The following is a 22,418-nucleotide window of genomic DNA, read 5'->3' as shown; positions in this document are numbered from 1 at the left end:
CAAAGAAATATAGAAAGTACCACCTCTGGGAACTTTGACGAACGTGAAAAAGAACTGCTTTGTGAATGTGCTGCCGTTACTAAGGTGTGACTGTTCGGTAGACACAGAAACTCAGAAATGGTCATGTCTTTGTGTTTAATTTGTGTTTTCCCGAAGAGTTATCAGATTGAGGTGAGATGGTCTTTCTCAGATTGCCACCAGCCAGCTGTGAAGCATCATTTTCAGATGACAGATTAAAACCTGTGCTCATTAAACTTGCAGGGGGCCAGGCTCAGTGGTGGGCACTTGCCCTCAGTTCACCCCAGCGCCACAAAAACCCAAGTCGTCCAAAGATAATTGTATGTAAGGAGGTTTTCTGGACTGACATCCTTTTTCTCACATGTAGCCACAGACGTTTCTGTACTCTGACAACAGTCATCAAGGACGCTTCCATCATTACACTGGGTTAGGGCTGATGATTTTGAGCTGTCATGGTTTTTCCTCTAGGTCGGCATGGACAGAGCCCTCAATCAGCTTTCTGTGCCTTTGGGACAATTAAGAGAAGAGGTTCTGGTAAGTTCCCCAACTCCTAGTAAGTGGTCTGATGTAAAAGCATGATACGCTTGTCTGCGTAGAAATCCAAGCATTCTAGTCTGTCTGCTGATTTTGAATTGTCAGTCGCTAGAGTTTTCATCTCAAAAGAAGTTGCAGATAAATGCTTCTCTGTTTTTAGTGTGTGCAGTTACAGTCTGTGACGTGACTGATGTGAAGACAGCAGAGTCTTCAAGTAGGTGGCTTTAACATGGCTGGAGGAGGAAAGGCTGAAGAGTTAGCCTGTTGGTGGCCTGAGTGTTGTTTTAGAAGTATTTTTCCAGGTGATAAGTGGTGCATGGTTAGGTTCCCAGCTCACGAAGCTCTTAAAACCCAAGCAGCTGACGGATGACAGCAGTTTGACAGAGCACCCCGCACAGCAGAGTTTCAGTGTTTCATGGCATGCTGTGCAGTGCAAGGAAGCTGATGGGGGTGGACTTCCAGGTGAACATTACAAGGAGATTGGTGTCGTGTCAGTAGCTCACTGTCAGCCCGTCCTTTGCCTGCTGATCATCCCCACAGGCTCAGGTCCCCTGCCTGCCAGGCCTTTTGGTACTGTGGGGCTTTCACATACTTGGTGTTCTGTCCCAGGGTGACTTGTCTGTGTCACCATGTCTGAACATGTGACAGGTGGACATCATCACCTGTGCAGTGTTGGGGAAACAGTGTCAGTGTCAGGTGTCCTCTAGAGGGGAGACAGGAAGGAGGCCTGCTGTGTCACCTTTTGAGCTGGTCATGAGGAGCGCTGGGCGCTGATGTCTTGCTTGAATGTTCTGAAGCTCTTCCAAGTCACTTCCACAGAGCGGAAGGCAGTGACGTGTGGTGCTGGGGAGCTCCACGTCCCTATGACCCTTTCTGCAGCACCCACAGCCCCATCTCTCTGCTCTGTGGGTTCTCTCCTGTGGCCAGCTCTCATGCTGGCTTGTTCATTTGTTCTTTGCCACCTTCAGCCTTCTGTCTGTTTTACTGTCTGGCCACCATATCCTAGTTACTTAGCCAAGCTCTGCTGGTTTTGATCTTCAGCCCTGAAGCTGGCCTTTGAGCTCCTTAGGTCAGGGATTGATGTCTGTGGCTTGCTGGTAGCCCGCAGTATTTTATAACAGTTATTGAGTGAGTGAGTTTCCTTTTCTATGCAAGTCTTTGCGATTTACTGCCCACTTTAGTCTAGTTCCATTGCCTTCATTCTGATTGCTCCTGGTGGCCTAATTCAGTAGCTTTGGCTACGTTTTGGCTCTGTTCTTCTGGCCTCCTGCTCCTGGCTTCTTGGTTCTAATTTTCCTTATTCTTATGATGCTTTATTCATATTTAGATAGACTAGTAGATTCTAGTCTAAAGAAGGCAGCACTCCACTCCAGCTTCTCCTTCTCTGAGGGAAGCCTGCAGATACCAGGATGTGCTCACATGCCCTGACTGGGCTGTCCTCGTCCCGTTGGCCTTCTCAGAATCTCCCTGTGCTGTGTGCAGGTTCTCAGGGTCTCCTCATACCTCCCCTCTTTAAATCCCAGGTGTTCCACACACAGGCTTCAGTTGTCCTTTGTCTGCTGCAGCTATCTCTCTGGCAGTTAGCCTGGCTCTACCAAGTCTTGTGAAATAGAATTGAATGTGTCAGTTTTATAAAGTTACATTTTATTTTTGCAAAACTTTTTCTTTGCTGTTTTCAAGAGTCTTAGGTCATCTGTCAGTGAAGGGATTTTGGCAGTAGATGAGCGGATGTCTAAGCAAGAGGACATCAGGAAGAAAAAGGTATGCTGTGGTGTCTGCCCCCAAACCTAGTGCTTTATCCTGCCACTGTGGGGCCTGTGGTCCGCTCTCCCCGGGTATCTGCTGACAGGAGCACAAGGACATCAACCTCTGTGATGCTGGCAAGCGCAGGGCCTGGGCTTCCCAGGCCTGGTCTGGCAAGACAAAGACGGAACGTTAGTGTTTTAGGGCGGCACGCCACATGCCACAGACACCCTCCCAGGCTGCTCGTGCTCACCAGGCGCCACTTGCTGAAGTAGGACAAGATTGCCTGAGTGGTCGCTAGGTTGATGGAGTAAGCAGTGGTACCCGCCTGAAGCTTGGCTTAGCGTGCCCTTCGTCCCAGCACAGAGGGGTTCTCGTGCAGTTCAGTCTGCCAGCAGCTCAGCATTCTGGGGAGCCTGGGCAACATTGCATTGCACCATGTGTCTCCCTTTGTCCTGCTGCAGACTTTTGCCAGTAACATCTTCCATGAACTGACACTTGGGTATGGAGGGTGTGCCATGCGCGTGCAGTTAAAGAAGATGAGCACATTGGAAACTAAAACATGAAAATGCATTAAGAACGTAAGCGGAAGGGCTGGCAAGACAGCCTGCCGGCATTCAACTGTGAGCTTATGCTAGAGTTGTGAGACTCACTGTAGGAAAGCCCGAATTGAGCTTGCGTTCTTGGGATTTACAGTTACGTTAAGAGTATTTAAAATGTACAATGCTGGTCTCTGTTCTTCTTTATTAAAATGAGGAAATAAAGTAATTAAGAGTCAACAAATGTTTTTCTTTCTTTTGCTTGAATCCTTTTTATAGATGAGTGTGTTGAGGCTTATACAAGTTATTCGATCAGTTGAGAAAATAGAAAAAATCTTAAACTCTCCAAGTTCTGGAGATGCATCTTCACTGGAAGCAAGCAGGTGAGTGTTCTTGCTGAGCACTTCACATCTGGGATACAGCTTTCTTGAGTGAGACTTCTTTCTGGAAAACAGAAAATCTGAGTCTGATTTAGTGTTTTTAAATGTGACTCAGCCAGGTGTGGTGGCACGTGCCTATAATTACATTTCCATTACACTCTACCCTTACACACACCCCGGCCTCATGACCAGGGACACTGAGCTTGAGCCTCACGTGGTGGCATGTGCCAGCATTTGGGAGATGGCTGCCATGCTGAGGGCATGCTATTGACTTTGCTCTGCTGTGCCAGTCCTTCCAGCCTGTCCTCAGTGGGCACCGACACTGCACCAGCTTCTTTCCTGGGCACCTGCTCTATGCCCACCGTCCCAGTCTTGTTCTACTGCAGAGCTCGTTTTTAAACTCTACTTTACTTGGGGTTTCTTAAAGCCGCTCCCTTCCAGCCCCTAGCCCTAGGTAGGAGAGAGACAGTTAGTGGGGAGAGGGGACACAGACCCCTTTACTCCTCCTGCTGTTTAGAGCCAACGGCTTCCCCTGGGGCTGTACCAGTCTGTACCAGCAGCAAACGCAGCGGGAAGTTGTGTTTCTTCATCCATCTCTGGTCACTGTCACGCCAAACTGCTACATGCTACATGCCACATGCCAACACAAAGGGCCACACCGTCTCCTCCTAGGCTCTCATATTTATGTCCCTCAGAGTCCCAGACCATGCCCTTCTCTTCAACGCATGAGACAGGTTATTACAACTGGCAAAGGCCACGTGCCACAGTTATCAGCTGTGGACAGACTAAAGCCCAAACTGAAATCCATACTTGGGCCTAAAACGAGAACATTTACATAGCATCACTGAGCTTACAAAGAAACCAGAACTTCCATTATACTCTTCCCTTAGAACACACGCCAGAGGCCTCATGACCAGGGACCCTGAGCTTGAGCCTCACGTGAGCTCTCCAGCCTCAGACTGGGATCAGTCAGACCCACCAAAGCCTCTTCAGCTGCTCTTCAGACACGCACACTCATCAAGTGAGCAGTTGGCTCTCGTGTTTTTTTCCTCACTCTCTCTAGGGCCCAGAGCCCCACTCTTCCCCTTTCTCACTTCTCTCAGGAAATGAGTACTGGGTTCTGTTCCCTGCTCTGTGGGCTGAAGCGGCTCTTTCCCTTTTCCTTCCCTCTGTCGTCAATAGAACCAGGCCTCCTTTACCCTACAGCCAGCTCGGGGTCTTAGAGGAGTAGTCTCCCCATAGTGCATGAGGCTGGCACTGCAGGCTGCTGCTGCACCTTCTTCCTCACATTCTCCTCTCAGCCAGAGTTAGGCCTGGCCTCCCAGCTGTCAGCACAGGACTCAGCCATGTGGCCCTTCAGTTCTGTGCTTAGTCATTCTGTGCCAGGCCTCCCTTTGTCACTTCTAATTCTGCAGAGCCCAGTGTCCAGTCCCGCCTGTCTTACTACAGGCTTTTCTCTCATCTTCACCTCCTTTTACTGCCCAGTTCACTCAACGTGTTTCTAAATTCACTCAAAACCTGCATGAGGCATGGAGAGGTGGTGAGGGCACCGTGCAGAGTGGAAGTAAAAGTTAAAAATGTGAGGCTTGTGGCATTCACTCCGTTGTCTTGGAGACTGTTGGTCCCTCCTGCTCGTGAAAGTTTCATGCCGTTCTGAATCACAGCACATAGGCGAGACATGCAGAAAGCCTCCCCTGACCTCCACCTCCTGCTGCCCCTCACTGCCAGTGTCAGTTGCTGATAGGCTCCCAGTAAAGGCTGCAGGCCCTGCGGCAGGAAAGAGCAGGCTTCCGCGGGAGAGCCGCACCTGCCGCATTGTACCTGCTCTGCTCTGGACCACCTCTGGGAGCTTTGCTTAGCTCAGACCAGTGCCTGTCTGTGGCAAAGGAAAAGCCAGGGCATGCTAATGAATAGTTAGACAGTGGGCAGAAGCAACCCAGGCTCCAGGAGAAGAGCTGCAGACACTAAGGACAGCCTTTCTCCTCCATTCTGAAATAGCTTTGGTGGGACAGTCCAGGGCCTGGTGTCTAGTGGCCTCACTGTGGGGTTCCCATGTCCTTGTGCTAGGGACATTTTTCCTGGCTCAGCATTCCTAGAGTGAAAGAGTATACTTCTTCTTTGCTGTTTTCCTCCTCTTTGACTGGCTTTGGTACTTCATGGCAGGTTTTAGGGGTAGGTGCTCACTGACTGCCTTCTCTCTGGACCTGCAGCATACAGACAGTGCTCTTCAGCTATTGGTAACATTACTTTTAAGTTGTTATTTAAATGGAAAGGTACTTAAGAGGTTTTATTTATTACTGCTGCAAAGTCAGCTTTATTAAAATGCTCAAAGTACTAAGTGTGTAAGAAGAATTAGAGGTATTTCAGAAGGAGGCGGAAAGAAGGTTCAGGGGTCACAGGAGAGAGATGTATATCAAAGCAGGGACCGTGAGGGTGGTTGGGAGTGGTCCTTCGAGAAGGTGAGGGGATACGCAGCCCGGAGGCAGGAAGCCCACCAGCACCCGTCACACGCACTTTACCAGTGGCCCACTCCCTGGGCACGCCCTTTGGGAGGAGACAGACAGCAAAGATTGATAATGACCTTGTGGCCAAGTGGTCTTGGTCTGAAAGGAGCCCTGGGGCTTGAACCCAGAACCCGTGTTCTGGGAAGTCAGAACCCAACAGTTAAACGCTCTTCTTGTTGTCTCTCCCAGCCCACTCCTGACTGGACAGGTTTTGGAGAGAATTGCCACAGAATTTAACCAGCTGCAGTTCCATGCTGTGCAAAGCAAAGGCATGCCCCTTTTGGACAAAGTGAGACCCGTAAGTGTGGGTTGGTGTCGGGCTGTGGATTGCAGAGAATCTCACTCATTGTTTTTTATTTAGCAGCATGCCTTGCACTGATTATGAATTACAGTGTGTTGACCTTAGGCTTCGGTCTTGGTTTGGGGGCTCTTGTATTCCAAATGTCACTCTGCAGATTTTGTGAAAAGACTAAGTCACATTCTCTAAGTTGTAGGGGTAGCACTCTAAATCTGACTCCAAGTCCTACTCCATATGGCACAGGAAATATTAACTTTTCCCAAATCCCTAAACAGAGCTCCCCCCCCTTCTTAAGTGTGTGTGTGGGCGCGCGCGCGTGCATGTGCATGAGAGAGAGCTTGTGCTTCTTGCATGTCACAGATGTCCATAGGGGCCAGAGAAGGTTTTAAATCTCCTGGAACTAGAGTTAGAGATGGGTGGACATCACTCAGTGTTGGTGGGAATTAAATCTATAATGCCTGTCAGAAACCAATTTAGTTTGTACCTTCAGAGAAAAATGACATTTTTTTCATTCTGCTAGTCTCTCTGTAAATTCTTTTTTGGTGAGACAGTGATCTACTTGAAGAAAACGTCATTGGGAGGAGACGGGCTCTTAACCCATGTGGGTCCCTCCCCGCCTTTTTTCAAAGCTGAGGACCGAACCTAGGGCCTTGCACTTGCTAGGCAAGCACTCTACCACTGAGCTAAATCCCCAGCCCCAGGGTTCCCCTTTTCTGTCCACACCCCGCCCTCTGTGGGGTCAAGCAGCAGTATGTGTCTGGCCCTTCGGAGCTGGGAAAGTACTGAACGTGAGCCTTCTGGTGGCTTTCCCCAGCGCATAGTTGGCATCACAGCCATGTTGCAGCAGTCTCTGGAAGGCCTCCTGCTGGAAGGCTTGCAGACCTCAAATGTGGACATCATCCGGCACTGTTTGCGCACCTACGCCACCATTGACAAGACACGGGATGCGGAAGCGCTAGTTGGCCAAATTCTGGTGAAGCCGTACATCGATGAGGTCTGTGATTCTGGCATGGGGAACTACACAGAGCCACGCTGTGCTGCCTTTGTGTGGTGTTGGGTAGAGACGGATACACCAGAGATGCAAGGAGCTTGTTTCTGTGGGCTGGCTGAGGGACAGGGTCTTGTTGCACGGTTGGCAACTGGAACTGCAGGCATTCTGATGGGTGTTCATGAGGCAGCTTGGATATGTCTTCAGTTCTGGTGCTAACTCCCTGCAGAAGGCGTGAGTCAAACGTTTCAGCTCTGGTAATGTGGTCAGTTATAACCAAATAAGTCACTAGAAAACAGTTTAACCACTGGCTTTGTGGATTAGACTAAGCAGACAGCTGGTACAGAGCAGGGAGGCTTATAAAAGCTCTTCAGAGACTAGAGACATTGGTCAAGGCTTGAGAAATGGGGAGCAGTTGTGGGTGCTATGAAGATGGGAATGTTCAGATATGGAGGACTTTCACATCAAGCTGGCAGAGGGACACTTAGAAGGCCCTTCATCTATTGGATCAGTTCTCAGGTGGGTTGTGTGTTGTGCCAGGAACTGCCTGCATTTGTGATAGGAGATGGCTGGTGGAGGCCTGTCCTCCAGCCTGCCAGTACACCTTTGAGATTAAGTATAGAGATTAATTTTAGGCCTGGGCAACCACAGAACTGCTAAGATAAGTTTTCCATTTCCCACGTTCTTCCCACGTCTTGTAGGGAAGAGAGCAAACTGTGCTGGCATTTATCAGTAATTCAGTTTGGAGTGCTGAAGTAAAGAAGCATTTGAAGTCTGTGGTATATTGATGTATTAGTTTGCTTTTTGTTTCTGTGCTAGAACACTATAACCAAAACAAAAACACCATAACCAAAATCAACATAAGGAAGAAAGAATTTATTGTAGCTCACAGTTCCGGAGGGAGAGAATCATAATGCTAGAGAGATACAGCATGCTGGCAAGAACAGAAAGCTGGCTTTCACCTTTTATCCATACACAGGAAAGAGAGCAGGAACAGGAGGTGTGGGTAAGGCTGTAACCACTAACGGCCATACTTACTGAAGTTCTTCCTCCACAAGGCTCTGCCTCTGAGAACCAAGCATTCAAGCATGAACCTGGGGCAACATTTCTCATTTGTGGATACCGCTGAGTGAGCTGTAGCCCCCGTTTCACTTACAGATTTTTGTTATATAAGAGTTATAATCTTATAACCAAAAATAAAATATTAACATGAAATATATTTTTATTTACCTGTCTCATACCCTATCCTAAGCCCAGTAGTGGTAGAAGAGGCCAGGATCAGGCTGTGAGGACGTGTAATGGGCCCCTGCTCTGACCCACAGCTGTTCTGGGGGAAGCAGGTTCTTTAGCCTCAGGACAGTCTCTTCCACCTCCCAGCCTCCTTCCCTGCATCAAGTCAGAGCTACAGTAAACATGGCAGCTGGTTCTGAATGTGATCGGTGAGGTTTTACTGTTAAGAAAATATACCATTGCCCTGCGTATAATGACACACACCTCTGATCCACCAGCGATGGGGGCAGACAGGCAGGTCTCTGGGTTTATGGCCAGCCTGATTTCCTTTGTAGCTACACAGTGAGACCTTGTCTCAAAAAACAAAAACAAGAAGAGTGGCCCAAGTTTCCCCTCCCACTTTTGTCACATCTCATTCACGGTTTTCCTGTGAATGCCATTTTTAAGTAGTTTTTGTTTTTCATAGGTGATCGTTGAGCAGTTTGTTGAGTCTCATCCCAGTGGCCTTCAGCTCATGTACAACAAGCTCCTGGAATTTGTCCCTCACCACTGCCGCCTTCTCCGGGAAGTCACAGGAGGAGCTGTGTCAAGGTCAGTTAAAGGGCTCAGCTGAGCTCACCCCAGGGCTGCCACGAGCCTCGTGTGTCTGCCCCTCCCCTGCTGCGGGAAAGCAGGTCTGAGTGCAAGTGCAGGGTGGAGCCAGGACCAGGCTGTGGCTCTGAATGGAGCCTCCCTCCCCTTCTCTGAGCAGCCTTCTTCCAAGTCGCGTAAACCAAAGTATGTTCTCTTCATGGTCCACATCTCATATGCATAGCAGTTGTTTCTGGTTTTGTGTGCTGGACTTCAGTTCCGGCCTTGTCCATGTCAGGCATTCAGTTCCTCCTGTGTCCAGCAGTCAGTTCAGCCAGGTTTATGCTGACCCTCACGCTGTCTTTAGTTCCCTTCCTTTTGTTCAGTTTCCTCTCTTCAGTAAATACCAGTTTGCTTTAAGCATTGCCATCTGACCATTCTATGGTCTGGCTCAGTAGGACCCTGAGCAGGCTCAGGCCTCAGGCCTTTTGGCAGCCATAGAAGTTCTCAGACCTCCATGCTGAGCCTTCTCTTGGTTCTCAGGGCTTCACAGCCTCCTTGGCACACTGGAGGAGGTCTTTAATGCCAGCTGACCTCTGCATCCTTCAGAAACCTCTGAATGAGCTGATGTGTGTGCTCTTACCTCAGTGCTAAATTTGCAGATTAGAAGTTCATTGTCAAGTGCCACACACATACACACAAACATAGCATCTTCTTATATCAAAGTTTGTGACCAAGATTTTACATGAAACGTCATAGAGTTTTAGAGCTAATCACTTAGGGTGTGAGAAGCATAGACAAGTTGGTAAGCCTGAGTGTCTTATGGTGAGGTTCTTGAAAGCAAGGGCTATTTCCCTGTGGTATGAGCCTACTGGGTTTCATACCCAGTCTTGTTATGGGTCCTCGGCTGGCCTTGAATTCGTAATTCTTCGACCTGTGCCACTGTGCCTGGCCCGCGGCTGCCATTTCCCAAGCTAAGAGTCTGAGTGGTGGCCTGTGCCTGGGAGACTTGTATCAGCTTTATGCAGCGGCTTCGCCTTTTCCCCGACAGGATGGGGAGTATGTCACTGAGACCCGGAAGTAAAATCGGAATATTCTAGACACAAAATGCGGTTTTTAGAACAGTGGAAATGCAATGTGGCTGAGGTCTTCTGGTAAACACGTGTAGTAAGCGGAAGGGAGGGTGAGCTGACTCTCTCGGCTCTTGTCGCACAGTGAGAAAGGCACTGTCGTCCCTGGCTATGATTTCCTGGTGAATTCAGTGTGGCCAGAAATAGTCCGAGGACTCGAAGAGAAGCTGCCGTCGCTCTTCAACCCTGGGGACCCCGATGCCTTTCACCAGGTAATGCCTTGTTATCGGTTCTTGAAAAACATCCTATAGCACCAGGCGCAGCGATGCACGCCTGCAATCCCAGCGCTCTGAAGGCAGAGGCAGGCACACCTGTGTGAGTTCAAGGCTGGCCTGGTCTACAAAGTGAGTCCAGGACAGCCAAGGCTACACAGAGAAACCCTGTCTAAAAAAAAAAAAAACAAAGCAAGCAAAATAGGAAAAATAAAGGAAAGAAAGAAAAGAAAAATGTTCTCTAGTGTGGGAAGTCACATTTTCACTGACGTTTTGGTCTTCGGGGTAATGAAAAACAAATCTGTGATTGTTGAACACATACTGCTTCTTTCAAGTATGGATTTGATACTTGGAGTGATGAGAATGCTCTCAGCTTATTTTACGATTTTATATCTTTTTATGCGTGTGCGAGCAGATGGGTACGCACACGAGTGCAGTGTCTGGAAGAGGCATCAGATCCCCAGAGCTGGAGTTATAGTTGGTTGTAAGCCTCATGACGTGGGAGCTGGGAACCAAACCCGGGTCCTCTATGAGAACCTTATGCAGAGGGCTGGAGAGATGGCTCAGTGGGTAAGAGCATGGGCTGCTCTTCCAGAGGACAGGGATTCGAATCCCAGCACCCACATGGTGGCTCACAACTGCCTCACAGCTCCAGGGATCTGAAGCCTCTTCTGACCTCCACAGCAGCAGGCGTATAAGTGGTCAGAAAAACTCACAGGCAAAACATTTATACCTGTTAAAAAGAGAGAGAGAAGAGCAGTATGCAGTTAATTGCTCCTGTCTTTCCAATCCCCGTTCTCTCCTTTGATTGTGACCATAGTTCAGTCCAGAGGCAGTTATATACAGATATAAGCAACAATCCCTCCATTCCTTCACAACCCCCTAAGACTATAAAGCCAGTATCCATGCAGGTGGTTTTTGTGAAAATTCAGCTGTGGGCCAGGTAGGAGCTCTTGGTGTGGGAAAGCGCGAGAAGTTGGGTTCTGGTTCCCAGCACCCCCCCGCACGTGTGCCACTCGGGTGCTGGCTGCCCACTGTCATCCCGGATAGCGCTGCACACACGGCAAGTATGAGCGGAAGCTGGCTGCTGAGTCCCGCCCTGGTGCTGCTGCTGCGCTCGCTCTGCTCTCCCCTGACAAGCAGTGTTGGTGTTCACTGTGTGGCCCTAAAGGTGTAGCGGGTCTATGCTCTTCTCTGCCCTGCTTGCTTGCTTGCTTGCTTTTTCTTCCCTCTCCCCTGGCCTTCTCCCTTTTCTTGCCCTTTTGTAATTCTGGCTTTGGGGGATTCTCTCCTTTATGCTGTGCTTTTCTTTCCACTCTTCTCATTGTTTCCGTGCAGGTGAAGTCACAGAGGCAGGTGTGCCCTCCCTCATCCGTGATAAAATTATAGGTGAAGTCATGCTCTGTGCCCTCTTCCCCAACAGGACCGGAGCTCCCAATGCTGTTCCCGGCACTTCCTGTTTGATACGATTAAAATTAGGGGTTTCCTGGCTTCAGTAGCCATCACTCTGCAGGTGACTCTCGGGTTTATCTTTTCTGCTGTTTGTTTGCTGTTGCTTCCAGCAGGATGTCAGCACATTCTACTTCCTCATCTCATTCCTTGGAAGGCGTCATAACAGCGGTTCTCAATCTGGGGGTCTCAGCCGCTGTGGAGGTTGAACAACCCTTTTACAGAGTCACATCAGAAATCCTGCATGTCAGATATCTTCGTGACGATCTGTAACAGTTCCAAAACTGCAGGTGTAAAGTAGCAACACAATACTTTTGTGGTTGGGGTCACCACATGAGGAGCTGTATTAAAGGGTCACGGTGATAGGAAGGTTGAGAACCACTGCTTTACAGTAAGGCTCAATAGCCAGTGTGTCTGCCAGCGCTGGCGCTGCTTTTCTTCTCCGCAGGCTGTTCGCCAGAGGCCGCACTCTCTCGGACTCTCCCGGCAGGTGCTAAGCTGCCCTCTGTGCTGCCGCCAGGATCGTGACTCCCTGACTTGTGGCTGCCCAGGGCTCTGCACTGAGGATGAGGACTTTGATTCATTCTGACATTCACACGTTCCGTCAGCTCTTACTTTCTTTCATCCCTCAAGCTTTTATCCTTTTCTACCCCTTTGCTTTTGCCACACCCCAGATGCTGCCGCTCGCTCCCTCTCTGCAGTTGTGTCTGAGCGCTCTCGTGAGTGGTCAGGGCTCACTGTTGACGGCTGGCGTGGTCATTTCTAGGTCTGTTGGTTTCAGGGTCTCCTCTGATGGGCTTTATCTATTTCCCGGTTCCTTGTAAAACACTTCGGCTTTGAGAGGGGTGCGGTGAGTTATTGCGCTTAATCTGTGATCCTGTGCAAAGGTCAGGGCTGCCCTGAACCAGAGAGGTGCCATTTGCACAGTGTGTAGGGCGACTCTGGCTTTTCCCTGAGAGACCTGGGGAGGGGCCCTGAGCCACCGGCATGGCTGAGGCACTAAGGAGCTGGGAGTTGGAATGACGAGGAAGCTGCTGAGGCCAGTCAGCTCCAGCCTGACCCTGCGAGGACCTTCGCTATCTTGGCTGCACTTTTCAGCATATGCTCCCCACTGTCTAGCTCGCTGACGGAGCAAATCCCACCCTTTGTTCTCCTCCTAGAAATACACTGTAAGCATGGATTTTGTGCAGAAGTTTGAGCGGCAGTGTGGATCCCAGGCCAGTGTGAAGCGACTGCGAGCACACCCGGCCTACCGCAGCTTCAGCCATAAGTGGAACTTGCCTGTTTATTTTCAGATCAGGTCAGTCGTGCACCCCATCCTGCCCAAGGCAGGTATACCTCCTGGCTTGAGCCTTGATGAGTCGTGTTTCTTGGCTCACCAGCAGACAAACAGGACAGTGTGGACTGCTAGCTGTCAGGGCTCCATTTCCGTTCTTCCTGTGAATTGTCAGGAATATTCACATGACTTGGGGTCCCATGCCTTTACCTAGTCTGCTGAACTAAACCTGTTTCCTTTCCATTATCATGCCCTGTGCTTGGTCCCATGTTCTAGTCTACTAACTACAACTGTGACACGTGCTCGCCTTAGGCCTTAAATGCTCCATCTTTCCATTGTGGACAGCAGAACCAGGCCCTAGGCCTCTGCATCGGTCTCCTTTCCTGTGTTTTGTGTAGATTTTGCAAGATGCTGTGGGCTGAGGCAGCTCTAGAGGCTGGCGTGTAGCTCCGCCACCCCCAGCCCCTTCTCCAGTCCTCGCGCTTGGGTGCTGCTCCCTGGCAGGCTGCTCCCTGAGGCTCTTGCCACTTGTCTGTCTGCTTCATGTTCCTCCTGTGCACTTCATTCCCAAGGAGTGACTCGAAAAGTGTCCCTGGGAGGAACTCTTTGAGAGTTAGTCAGGGCTCCTGTTAGCGACGGAGTTAGCCAGTGGCTGCTGCCTGGAAACGGCGTCACGCAGCAGCCAGTTGTCAGGCCCTGGAACGGCGTCACGCTGCAGTTATGGAAACATGCTGCCTGTGTTAGTGAAACCCAGGCGTGATGGGCAGCTGGATGCTGGGGCTGGCCGTCATCAGGATGTAGGCAGCACAGGGGATCCGCAGAGGCTGAAGGCCTGCGCAGCAAGCCCAGGGTTGACTGGAGCTTTGGGGGTCCTCGTCAAGTGGCAAACACAGGTGCAGAGCCAGCTTTCTCGTGTCTTAGTTTGGGGGGTTTCCTCACTGTGGTGTTGCTGGCATGTGGGTTGGAGATGGCACTGTGTATGTGGCCTTGACTGTTAATACAGAGTGGAACTTAAGACATCCTCTCAGTAGGGCTTGGAAGACGTGTACGCGAGACTAGCTGCAAATAGCAGAGAACCCTGCAGAACAGCGATTTCACCGAGGAGGTGATGTCTTACACAGTAAAAAGAAAAAGGGCGTCTTGGACATTCTTGAGAACCCCAGGTGTGAGCAGACAGGAGAGGAGGCCAGGCAGGAGAAGCATCTTGCTGGCCGGCCAGCACTGATCCATGTTCTTCCTCCCCAGGTTTAGAGAAGTGGCCGGATCCCTAGAAGCATCACTCGCAGCCGGGCTAGAAGACGCCCCAGGTAACCATAGAATGGAGACAGCAGGTGTCCTAACGGGGCCACCTGAGCTCAGCAGTCAGCCCTGGGCCTGATGGTGCTCCTGCCTTTTCTCCCCATCCAGTGAGTTGTGCTGGGAGGACAGTGTCTTAACACCTTTAAAAGACTCCTTTTTGTACCGCTGAACGCAGGACCCCATAACATGCTGAGCAGGCACTCCCTAGAAAGCTAGCTTCTCAGATAATTTACCATTTTTTATGCAGCAAATAGAAAGCAGTGTTTTGGTTGAATTTCTTGCTTTAGAGAGATGATGACAAGGGACGCTTTACAAAGTTCAAAACAGACCTTTTCTGTCCTGAATGTAGCCTGTCTAGGCCGTGCCCCTGTGTGCAGTCACTGCACTCCAGTTTCTGTGACCAGCTCCGTTGAGGTTGGCCGTATTCGGTGGAACGGCTGTAGCTTCATCAGCTATCTGTAGACTTCAGCAGTTCACCCTCCTCCTGTCCCAGCCCAGCTGCGTGCAGGCTGCCTATGGTCCACGTGCTCCTGCCCTCCCGAGAACGGCTCAGTTGGAGCCCAAATGCGGCCTCCTGGGACAGTTTTGAGATTCATAACATGGCATTCTTGATAGCCATTGGGGTGCACCGTACTTCTGTTCACGCAGCTCAGGGTCTCCTGCCTGAGTACCTGCTCCAGCACAGCCAGGGCATTCCTAGGGGAAGCTCTTATCGAGTTGTGGAGTTGCTTCTTTGCCCATCTCTGCAAAAGCATCGTAAGGATTGACCTTCTCTGTGTGGATAGTACCAGGCTGAGGTAGGAAAGGAGAAACTGAAATCGAAGCCTGGTAAGGGCTACACACCATTGCGCGTGTTGCCGTGGTGTGAAGGACCTGCTCACAGACAGTCCAACACCGTGTTTGCTGCTGCCTCTCATGCCTAGGAGTGGTGCCAGTGAACTACCAACCCAGCACACTGAACACACGTGGTCTTGGGCTGTTCTGGCATCTCCGTTGGCCTCAAGACCCCAGTGTGCCCTGCCTTTACCTGGAGTTTATGCCAATGCTAGAGTCAGACGGCAGCTGTAGCCGGGGGGTGTGCCCTGAGTCGGCGCTTTCTCTCCAGCTGGAAGTCCGTATTGCCTTTTGGCTTCTCACACGACATGGAGCAGCCTGGAGAGATGCTGGTCCGCAGAGATGTTCCTGCCTTTGCTGGCACACCGTCTGTGGAGGCTCACGCTGCAGACCCTGGCCCGATTCTCCGTGTTTATCAGCGAGGTGAGTGGCCGCATGCCTCCGTCTCTCAGCAGGCAGTGCTGGCAGGGCCTGGAGAGGCGCGTGGCTGAGACCCATGGGACATTCCAAGTGTCCCCTGCTGTCAGACCAGCTGGCCGCTTGCTCAGGGTTAGTTACTGAGAAGGCCCAACCCTGAGAGTGTGCTTCTCTTCTCAAAATCAGAGTCCTGAGGCACCTGAAAGTAGAGTGTTCGCTTTGATGGAAATTAGTGGAAATAAAAGTAAGGAAGTTGAAGTTCAAACAGTCACCTGATCATCAAAATAAAAGCAGTCACCTCCAGTTTAGGCTCTGCAAATCTTCAGCAGTCAAATGCGTTAGCTCTCCACCCACTCTGCTTGGTTATTGGTGCACAGTGACGCTGTGGCTCTTGTCCCCAGGGCATTAATACTGCCAAGAGCTGAGCACCAGCTTTAGGTCCTTCAGACAACAGTCTTCAGAGCCACCTCAGGGACACCATCATCCTCAGTGACAAACACACAAGCCAGGCCTCGTGGCGCAGGAATCCAGGACAGTGCAACGCCGGGCACACCCTGCTCTGGAGCAGAGCGGCTTAGAGCAGCGAGGTCCGGTCACAGCTCTGCCACCTTTCCCTGTGGGCTTGGAGCAGTAAGCCCCAGAGTCTCTTTTTCTTTTGCGACTTGGCCAAATGGCTCTGTGTGTGGCTGTGATGAAGATTTACCGTGAGCTGAGGTGCCAGGAGGAATGGGAGCGCTGTGAAGTCGGGGCGCCTCTCTCCTTCCTCTCCTCTGCTCACTGGCTTCTCACACTTTCCTGCACCACTGGCTGTCTCAGAAGACACAATTCCAAGACACCAGGGCCGGAACCTGCCTGGGGTAGACGTGCTGACTTTCCCTGGTGTGCTGTACACCTTTCAGCTAAGTTGTGCACAGAGCTCCTGAGCACACAAACGCCCTGTGCCGCAGAGTGAGTGTTTGATCCTTGACATCCTTTTCAGCTTTCTGGCAGGCCCATCTCTAATGAAAGCATGAAGGAGACTAAAAAACCTTTGGCTGGCAGCAAAGAGCCTTCCGAAGACCCAGGCAGCCATCCTCCAGCACTGGTGGCGGCGGCGGCAGCAGCGGCAGCAGCAACATCCATTTCCAGTACTCAGCTGGTGTGTGTGGTCTCAGACCTGGACAGGCTTCAGGAATGGGTGAGCTCCCTGCAATGCCGGGCACAGGGGTCTGTGAACGGCAGGGTCATAGGCCCTGGGAGGACCCCTGCCCTCCGTGTCAACCTCGGAGCGTGCCGCCTTTGCGTCCGGGTCCCTGCTGGGCAGCACTCTGCCCACAGCTCCTTGCTCTCAGGAGACACCTAACCTCAGTGCAGGGTCAGGCTCCGCTTGTCTCCTCACCAGTTAACTCTGTGCAGGCAGGCCTGTGGAGGGCTGGACCGCAGTTAGTTTTAGGTCACGGCCCCAGATGTTTGAGAGTGTTGATGATGGTGAAATTTCCCCATCTGCGTTCTCTGTCGGGCCCTTGTTCTCAGCATTCAGAGAACTTCAGGGGACACTGGGGTTTAACGCCTTCGGTTTCTGTTTTGTGTGGTTAAATACGTGTGTATTCTGAGAAAGTGTGGTCTGCTTACGGTAAGCAGTTTCGGTGTCATGAGGAGCTGTCGAGATTCTGCTTTTCTTCCGCCTGCAGTGGCCGCGGAGCCAGCAGTCCCATGCTGTTGGCTTCTGTAGTGAGGGCGCGGCCCCTTGATGGGACTGTCACCTGCCAGCTTGGGCTTAGCTTTCAGTACTGGGTAGTCACATCTGAGTTTATGGGTGCAGGGCTGCTGGTTCTGACTGAAAGGAGGCGCTAGTGTACAAAATGTGTGTTTCAGCTTCCAGAACTCCTGGAGACAGTCAAGCCCAAACTGGAAATGATCGGCTTTAAGAACTTTTCATCTATCTCAGGTAAAAAATGAACTCAGACTGAGAATCTTTGAGTAAGAAATGACGTAAAGTGCACAGACTGCAGAGAATGTTTGACCTGGCACCTCAGCTCCAGTCGTGAACTCTTAGCTGTTTCTGTGTTTTGCGCTTTGATTGCACGTCTGTAAATGAGGTGGCTGGTTTGTACTAATGACCTGATTCACTGAGTGCACTCTAAATGCCACGGTTACCCTAGCTGGCCCAGTGACCCCTTCCACTGTCCTGTGTCCACAGCGGCCCTGGAGGACTCCCAAAGTGCCTTGTCTGCCCATGTGCCGGCTCTGAGCAGCAGGATTGTCCAGGACCTGAGTGAGTCTTGCTTCAGTTATCTGAAGAGTGCCCTGGAGATCCCCAGGCTTTACCGCAGGACCAATAAGGTCAGTGTCACTTGTGGGAGAGCTCTGTGGGGTGTGGGCCATAGGCAGGCCTCAGGGTGTGCTGAGGTTAGGGAGCCGGCTGCCAGCACAGTGTGCAGTTCGGCCCATGGGCTTTGGATTTTAAGAAAAAGTACTTTCTGTATGTGTGTGTGAGTCCTGACTGGCCTGGAACTGACTGTATAAACCAGGGTGGCCACAGGTGCCGCCTCTGCTCTGGAGTGCTGGCCCAAATGGTGTGCAGTGTCAGGCCTGGCTGGGAAAGTGCTTTCCCGAGAAAAGAAAGCAATTCAAAATGCTCATTTACTCGCTGCCTTGTCGTCATGTCGCCCTCTACTTTTCATTGATCTCACTCTGCACGCTGTTATTGGAGATGCCTGCTTTTCTGTGTTCTTTTAGTTAGACAGTAGAAAGAATGGTATAAGAATCTGTTGCCAGCCAGTGGGGCAGCTCAGCGGGCAAGGGCGAGCAGCCACGAGCACGTGCTGGCTGGTGCCAGGGAGACTGTCTCTCTCTTGGTAGTGGAAGCTTGTCTGCGTGCATCTCTTCCTGTTCTTGCTCTGGCACGGTTGGGTCTCCCTCTGGTTGTCTTTCACAGTCATGGTTAAGTTTTAGACTTACTTTAGCGCATCTCAGTTTACTCACTGTTCCAAATGCTCAGGAACTATACAAATGATCTGTGGCCTTCCATCTCCTCTTAGCATTACTCTTCCCATTGTTTGCAAGAACTTGGGGAACAGGAAGTGATTCCTTGTTGCTGAGCTTGCATTGACCACAGTTTGACTGGATTCTTTCCTCTTGTTTATAGTTTTCATCGTTATCATTATAGCTATTGTCATCATCACCATCACCTTTTGAAAGCAGTACCTTTACTCTGTAGTTCAGGCTAGCTTGGAATCCATTATGTTGCTGAGGCTACCCTCTGACTCATTGCAGTCTTGTGCCTCAGCCTCTCCTAAGTGCTGGGATTACAGGTGTGAGCCCCCATTTTCGGCTGCCCCTTCTCATGTTAAAGTTTGACTGGCAAAGCCCTGTGTGGTAGTCACACCTGTAATCCTGGCACTTAGCAGGCTGAGAGCAGGATCATGGTTGTCATCATCTGGAGCTACAAAGTCAGACTGACTCAAGTAGACAAACAGGGCAGATTTCAATGTTAGGTGCAGGGGAATTACCCCTTGTGTCAAGGTTTCCTGCTGTGCTATTTGTTGTTGGACCCGAAGCCCACACTTGGGTGGGAGGGGCTTGTGCACATTGCCAGGTGACTTCCTTTTCTTTTTGTTCTGTGGGCATCGTAGAGGGGTGTGTATGTGTGTGTGTAAGAGAGAGAGAATGCACAGTACATCAGCCCCTGCTGAGCACTGGGCCAGTCTTCACCTAAAAAGCAAGGAACCGTGTGCCTTGAGCGTCTCCTAGTGGGAGGAGTCAGGACTCAGCCCTTTGCATCCTGCCTCAGCCTCAAGCCTGACTTGGAGCAGAGGGAGGGTCTTGTTTGTGGTACACTGCTGCCCCAGGTACTCTCTGGCCCTCTGCTTGCTTTCTGGGAGGGTAGAACTGTTTGCTGAACGTTGATGGTATGATGACTCAGTTTTTGTTTCCTGTGTCCTTAATCCCTTTTAACAATGGCTTTCTAGGAGGTCCCCAGCACGGCCTCTTCTTATGTGGACAGTGCACTGAAGCCATTTTACCAGCTTCAGCAGGGTCATGGGGACAAGGTGAAGCCAGCTATGATGCAGTGCTGGCTGCAGGAAGCTCTGTCTGAGAGCACACACAGGTGAGCTGTGACTTCTGGAGAGCTGCCTGTCTCCACCTGGGGACGGCGTGGTAGAGATCACAGTGGGCAAGCTGGGGGCCCTCAGCCCCATCCCTCCCTCACCTACCCTTCCTCCACCTGCTTCACTGTCAGGCTGACCACGGTCCTGTGAGCGCCAGCCCTGAACCCCAAGGGCACCTTTACTGCCTCCCTGCTTGGCCCTACCCAGTCCTTCCTCTCCTTGCTGTCGCTCCAGCTAGTCCCCCTAGATGCTGGGAGGGCTTCTGCAGGGAGAAAAGGAAGCACACGTTACAGCGCAATCACCAGGAGGCCCCAGGCAGAGCAGCTAATCTACTTTTCCTAGCTGACTCATGGCCACTTCTTGACTCTTTGGTGGAGTGTTTGCCTGGCATTCTTGCCGTCCTGGGTTCTATCCCTGGCTTCACAAAAGAGGGAGGAGGCGTATTTTGTTTTACTGTTGACTTAATGGTTAATCACTGTTTTGCAGTAGAGTTTTTTTCGTTTGAGTTCTGTCCCTTACCCCCACTTGTGGGTCAGGCCTACTCCTGTGGTTTTGTGAACAGATAAGTTCCAAGTGCCAACCACCCAGCCTGTCACCTAGGTGAGGAAGTGACTGTAATGTTACGGTGAGAGTTTGGGTTAAGTGAGATGTTTGTATTTTAGGAGACAGAGTGCTCAGCTGCTGTGGGCGTGCTGTGGAAGCCCTGCACCTGGAAAGGACTCTGGCCCTTCGTTGTTTGGTTTAGGACTGGGGGTTTTACTTGTATGGATACAGGGAGGCCAAAGCCCTGTCAGTGTCTCCACCTTGTTGAGGCAGGGTCTCGCTGAGCCTGCAGCTCACCAATTCGGCTGTGCTGGCTGGCCAGGAAAACCCCAGTGACCCTCCTGTCTCTGCATTCCAGCGCTAGAATTACAGACACATATCACTGGAACTGGGGGTCTGAGCCCAGGTCCTCATGCTTGCACGGCAAACTGTTTGCCTGTTGTGCCGTCCCCACACCCCAGGACCAACAAACCCTGTACCCCTGTTCCTTGAGCTTTCGGGAGCATCGCCCTTGGAGACTTAGGAAACATGGCAGCACATTTCCCAGTCAGGCTGTTGTGGTGTCGCTGTTGCCATCTTAAGACGCTCTTGCGTACAAAGCAAATTCCTACCTGGTGTCACCACTGTTTCTCTAGTCACCAACCCTGCATTACCTCTCATGCCCAAGGTACTTTGAAACTGTGTCAGATGTGCTGAACTCAGTGAAGAAGATGGAGGAAAGCCTGAAGCGCCTCAAACAAGCCAGGAGATCCCCTGCCAACAACCCTGTCAGCTCCAGCGGTGGCATGAGTGATGACGACAAGATCCGACTACAGCTGGCCCTGGATGTGGAGTACTTGGGAGAGCAGGTACCAGCGGCCTGAGCCTGGCTACAAGGGCCTGGTTGTACTCAGGGCTGTGTGTTCACCCCGCTAGGTTAATGACAGAAGAGTCAGGCCCACCCTGCTGTGAAAGGGTTCGTGTCAGGAAGTGGGCGATAGACAGGGTCGAGGGTTACAGGGCACCCACCCAACAGCGGGGCATCCTGCTGCTTCAGCACTGGCTCAGGCACACCTGCCCTTGCTGCCCACTGTCCCGAGGGCCTGCAGCCTCCTGCCGGGCCTATAAAACACTGTTTTTCAAGCCATGGTGAATACCTGATGGCAGCTGATGCCTGATGAGGGGCTGCAGTGACATCCTCAGTACCCCCAAATCTCCAGATGTAGGGCACTGCCTTTCTTGATAGGCTGGGTCTATACGTAAGCATTCAGAATGTCTAGGCAGGAGGATTGCCACAAGTTGGAATGTAAGATCCTGTCTCACAAAAGAGTAAGACAGACAGCCTGCAAACATCAGCTGCCATGTTTATTTCATGAGAAATCTGAAGTCTCCCCAAGCAAACAGTAAGCGCTGATACACTGTCCCTGCTGCTGCTTGGTGGGGTAGCCACAGAGCGTGCTTCAGAGAGTATCAGCACTCTCTGAGAAGGGAAAGGGGAACTCAGCGGGTGCCTGTGGAAAGCTCCACAACTAAAGAATAAGTCTGCAGATGGGATTTCTCCCCAAGCATTCTCTGAGCCCACAGAAGAGCCTCCTTCCTGGCCAGAGTCTTGTGTGGTGGGCTGGGCATTCAGAGGCCAGCTTCTTAGAATGGGAAGCCTGTGACCCCAACCACAGTTCTGCAATAAGCCAGTCCTGCGCTCGAGCAGGAATGTTTCCTCCTTCCTTTGGGAGCTCTGCTCTGGGGCGGGGCGGTTTGTCCTGGTTGTGATGACGGCGTCTTTGCCCACTCAGACCTCATCACAGTGACGATTGTTCTCATGGCCTTTGCAGATTCAAAAGATGGGCTTGCAGACCAGTGACATCAAGAGCTTCCCGGCCCTGGCAGAGCTCGTCCTTGCTGCCAGGGACCAGGCGACTGCAGAGCAGCCCTAGGCACCCTGGCAGGACCTGGAGAGGGTACACTTGTCCTGAGTCGCCAGCAACAGCCTGTACCTTGCCCAGTGTGTGTGGCCATCTTTCACCCAGGAAGAGCCAAAGCCTTTCCATTGTATGGAAGATAGATTTTATGACACTTGAAGCTTTTTACTATAGTTTACAAAGCAAGTTGTCTCATTTTATTGTAAATCTTAGTGTAGACAAGCCGATTTCTACGAGAGGGTTAAAGTAAAAACACAAGGGTGGCTGTCCGGCTGTCCTGGCCCTGCCAGCGGAAGCGCTGGGCAGCGTGCACAAACAGTGCAGAAACTGTCTCCAACCCTGGAGACACTGTCAGGCCCACGCGCATAAGAACAGCACTTCTGACCCTGCCGTCCACACCTCTGTCAGGAGCCAGAGATGGCAGTCAAGATTCCTTTCCTAAATAAAGGAAGTATCTACTGCAAA

At 51.2% G+C, this 22,418-nt stretch overlaps 1 protein-coding gene across 3 annotated transcripts in view; it reads left to right on the top strand.

Moving 5' to 3' along the window:
• Positions 1-22,418, top strand: part of Cog2 (component of oligomeric golgi complex 2) — a 28,029-nt gene extending 5,611 nt beyond the window's left edge. For 2 of the 3 annotated variants that reach the window (XM_055617550.1, XM_055617551.1), the window contains exons 3-18: positions 487-552; positions 2,233-2,313; positions 3,114-3,217; positions 5,908-6,016; positions 6,831-7,010; positions 8,701-8,825; positions 10,020-10,146; positions 12,756-12,895; positions 14,117-14,178; positions 15,276-15,427; positions 16,401-16,598; positions 17,276-17,348; positions 17,601-17,743; positions 19,372-19,511; positions 20,723-20,903; positions 21,867-22,418. In XM_055617550.1, the coding sequence (XP_055473525.1) occupies positions 487-552; positions 2,233-2,313; positions 3,114-3,217; positions 5,908-6,016; positions 6,831-7,010; positions 8,701-8,825; positions 10,020-10,146; positions 12,756-12,895; positions 14,117-14,178; positions 15,276-15,427; positions 16,401-16,598; positions 17,276-17,348; positions 17,601-17,743; positions 19,372-19,511; positions 20,723-20,903; positions 21,867-21,968 (1,983 nt within the window). In that variant the 3' untranslated portion in view covers positions 21,969-22,418. Of the gene's footprint in view, positions 1-486; positions 553-2,232; positions 2,314-3,113; positions 3,218-5,907; positions 6,017-6,830; positions 7,011-8,700; positions 8,826-10,019; positions 10,147-12,755; positions 12,896-14,116; positions 14,179-15,275; positions 15,428-16,400; positions 16,599-17,275; positions 17,349-17,600; positions 17,744-19,371; positions 19,512-20,722; positions 20,904-21,866 lie in introns of those variants that run through there. The other variant, XM_055617552.1, reaches the window with a different exon arrangement.

This window comes from Psammomys obesus, unplaced genomic scaffold (genome assembly GCF_907164565.1).
Source record: "Psammomys obesus unplaced genomic scaffold, mPsaObe1.curated_primary_1811, whole genome shotgun sequence".
NCBI classification, from domain to species: domain Eukaryota; kingdom Metazoa; phylum Chordata; class Mammalia; order Rodentia; family Muridae; genus Psammomys; species Psammomys obesus.
Note: the sequence above shows the minus strand (reverse complement) of the source record. Positions and strands in the feature narration are given on the sequence as shown.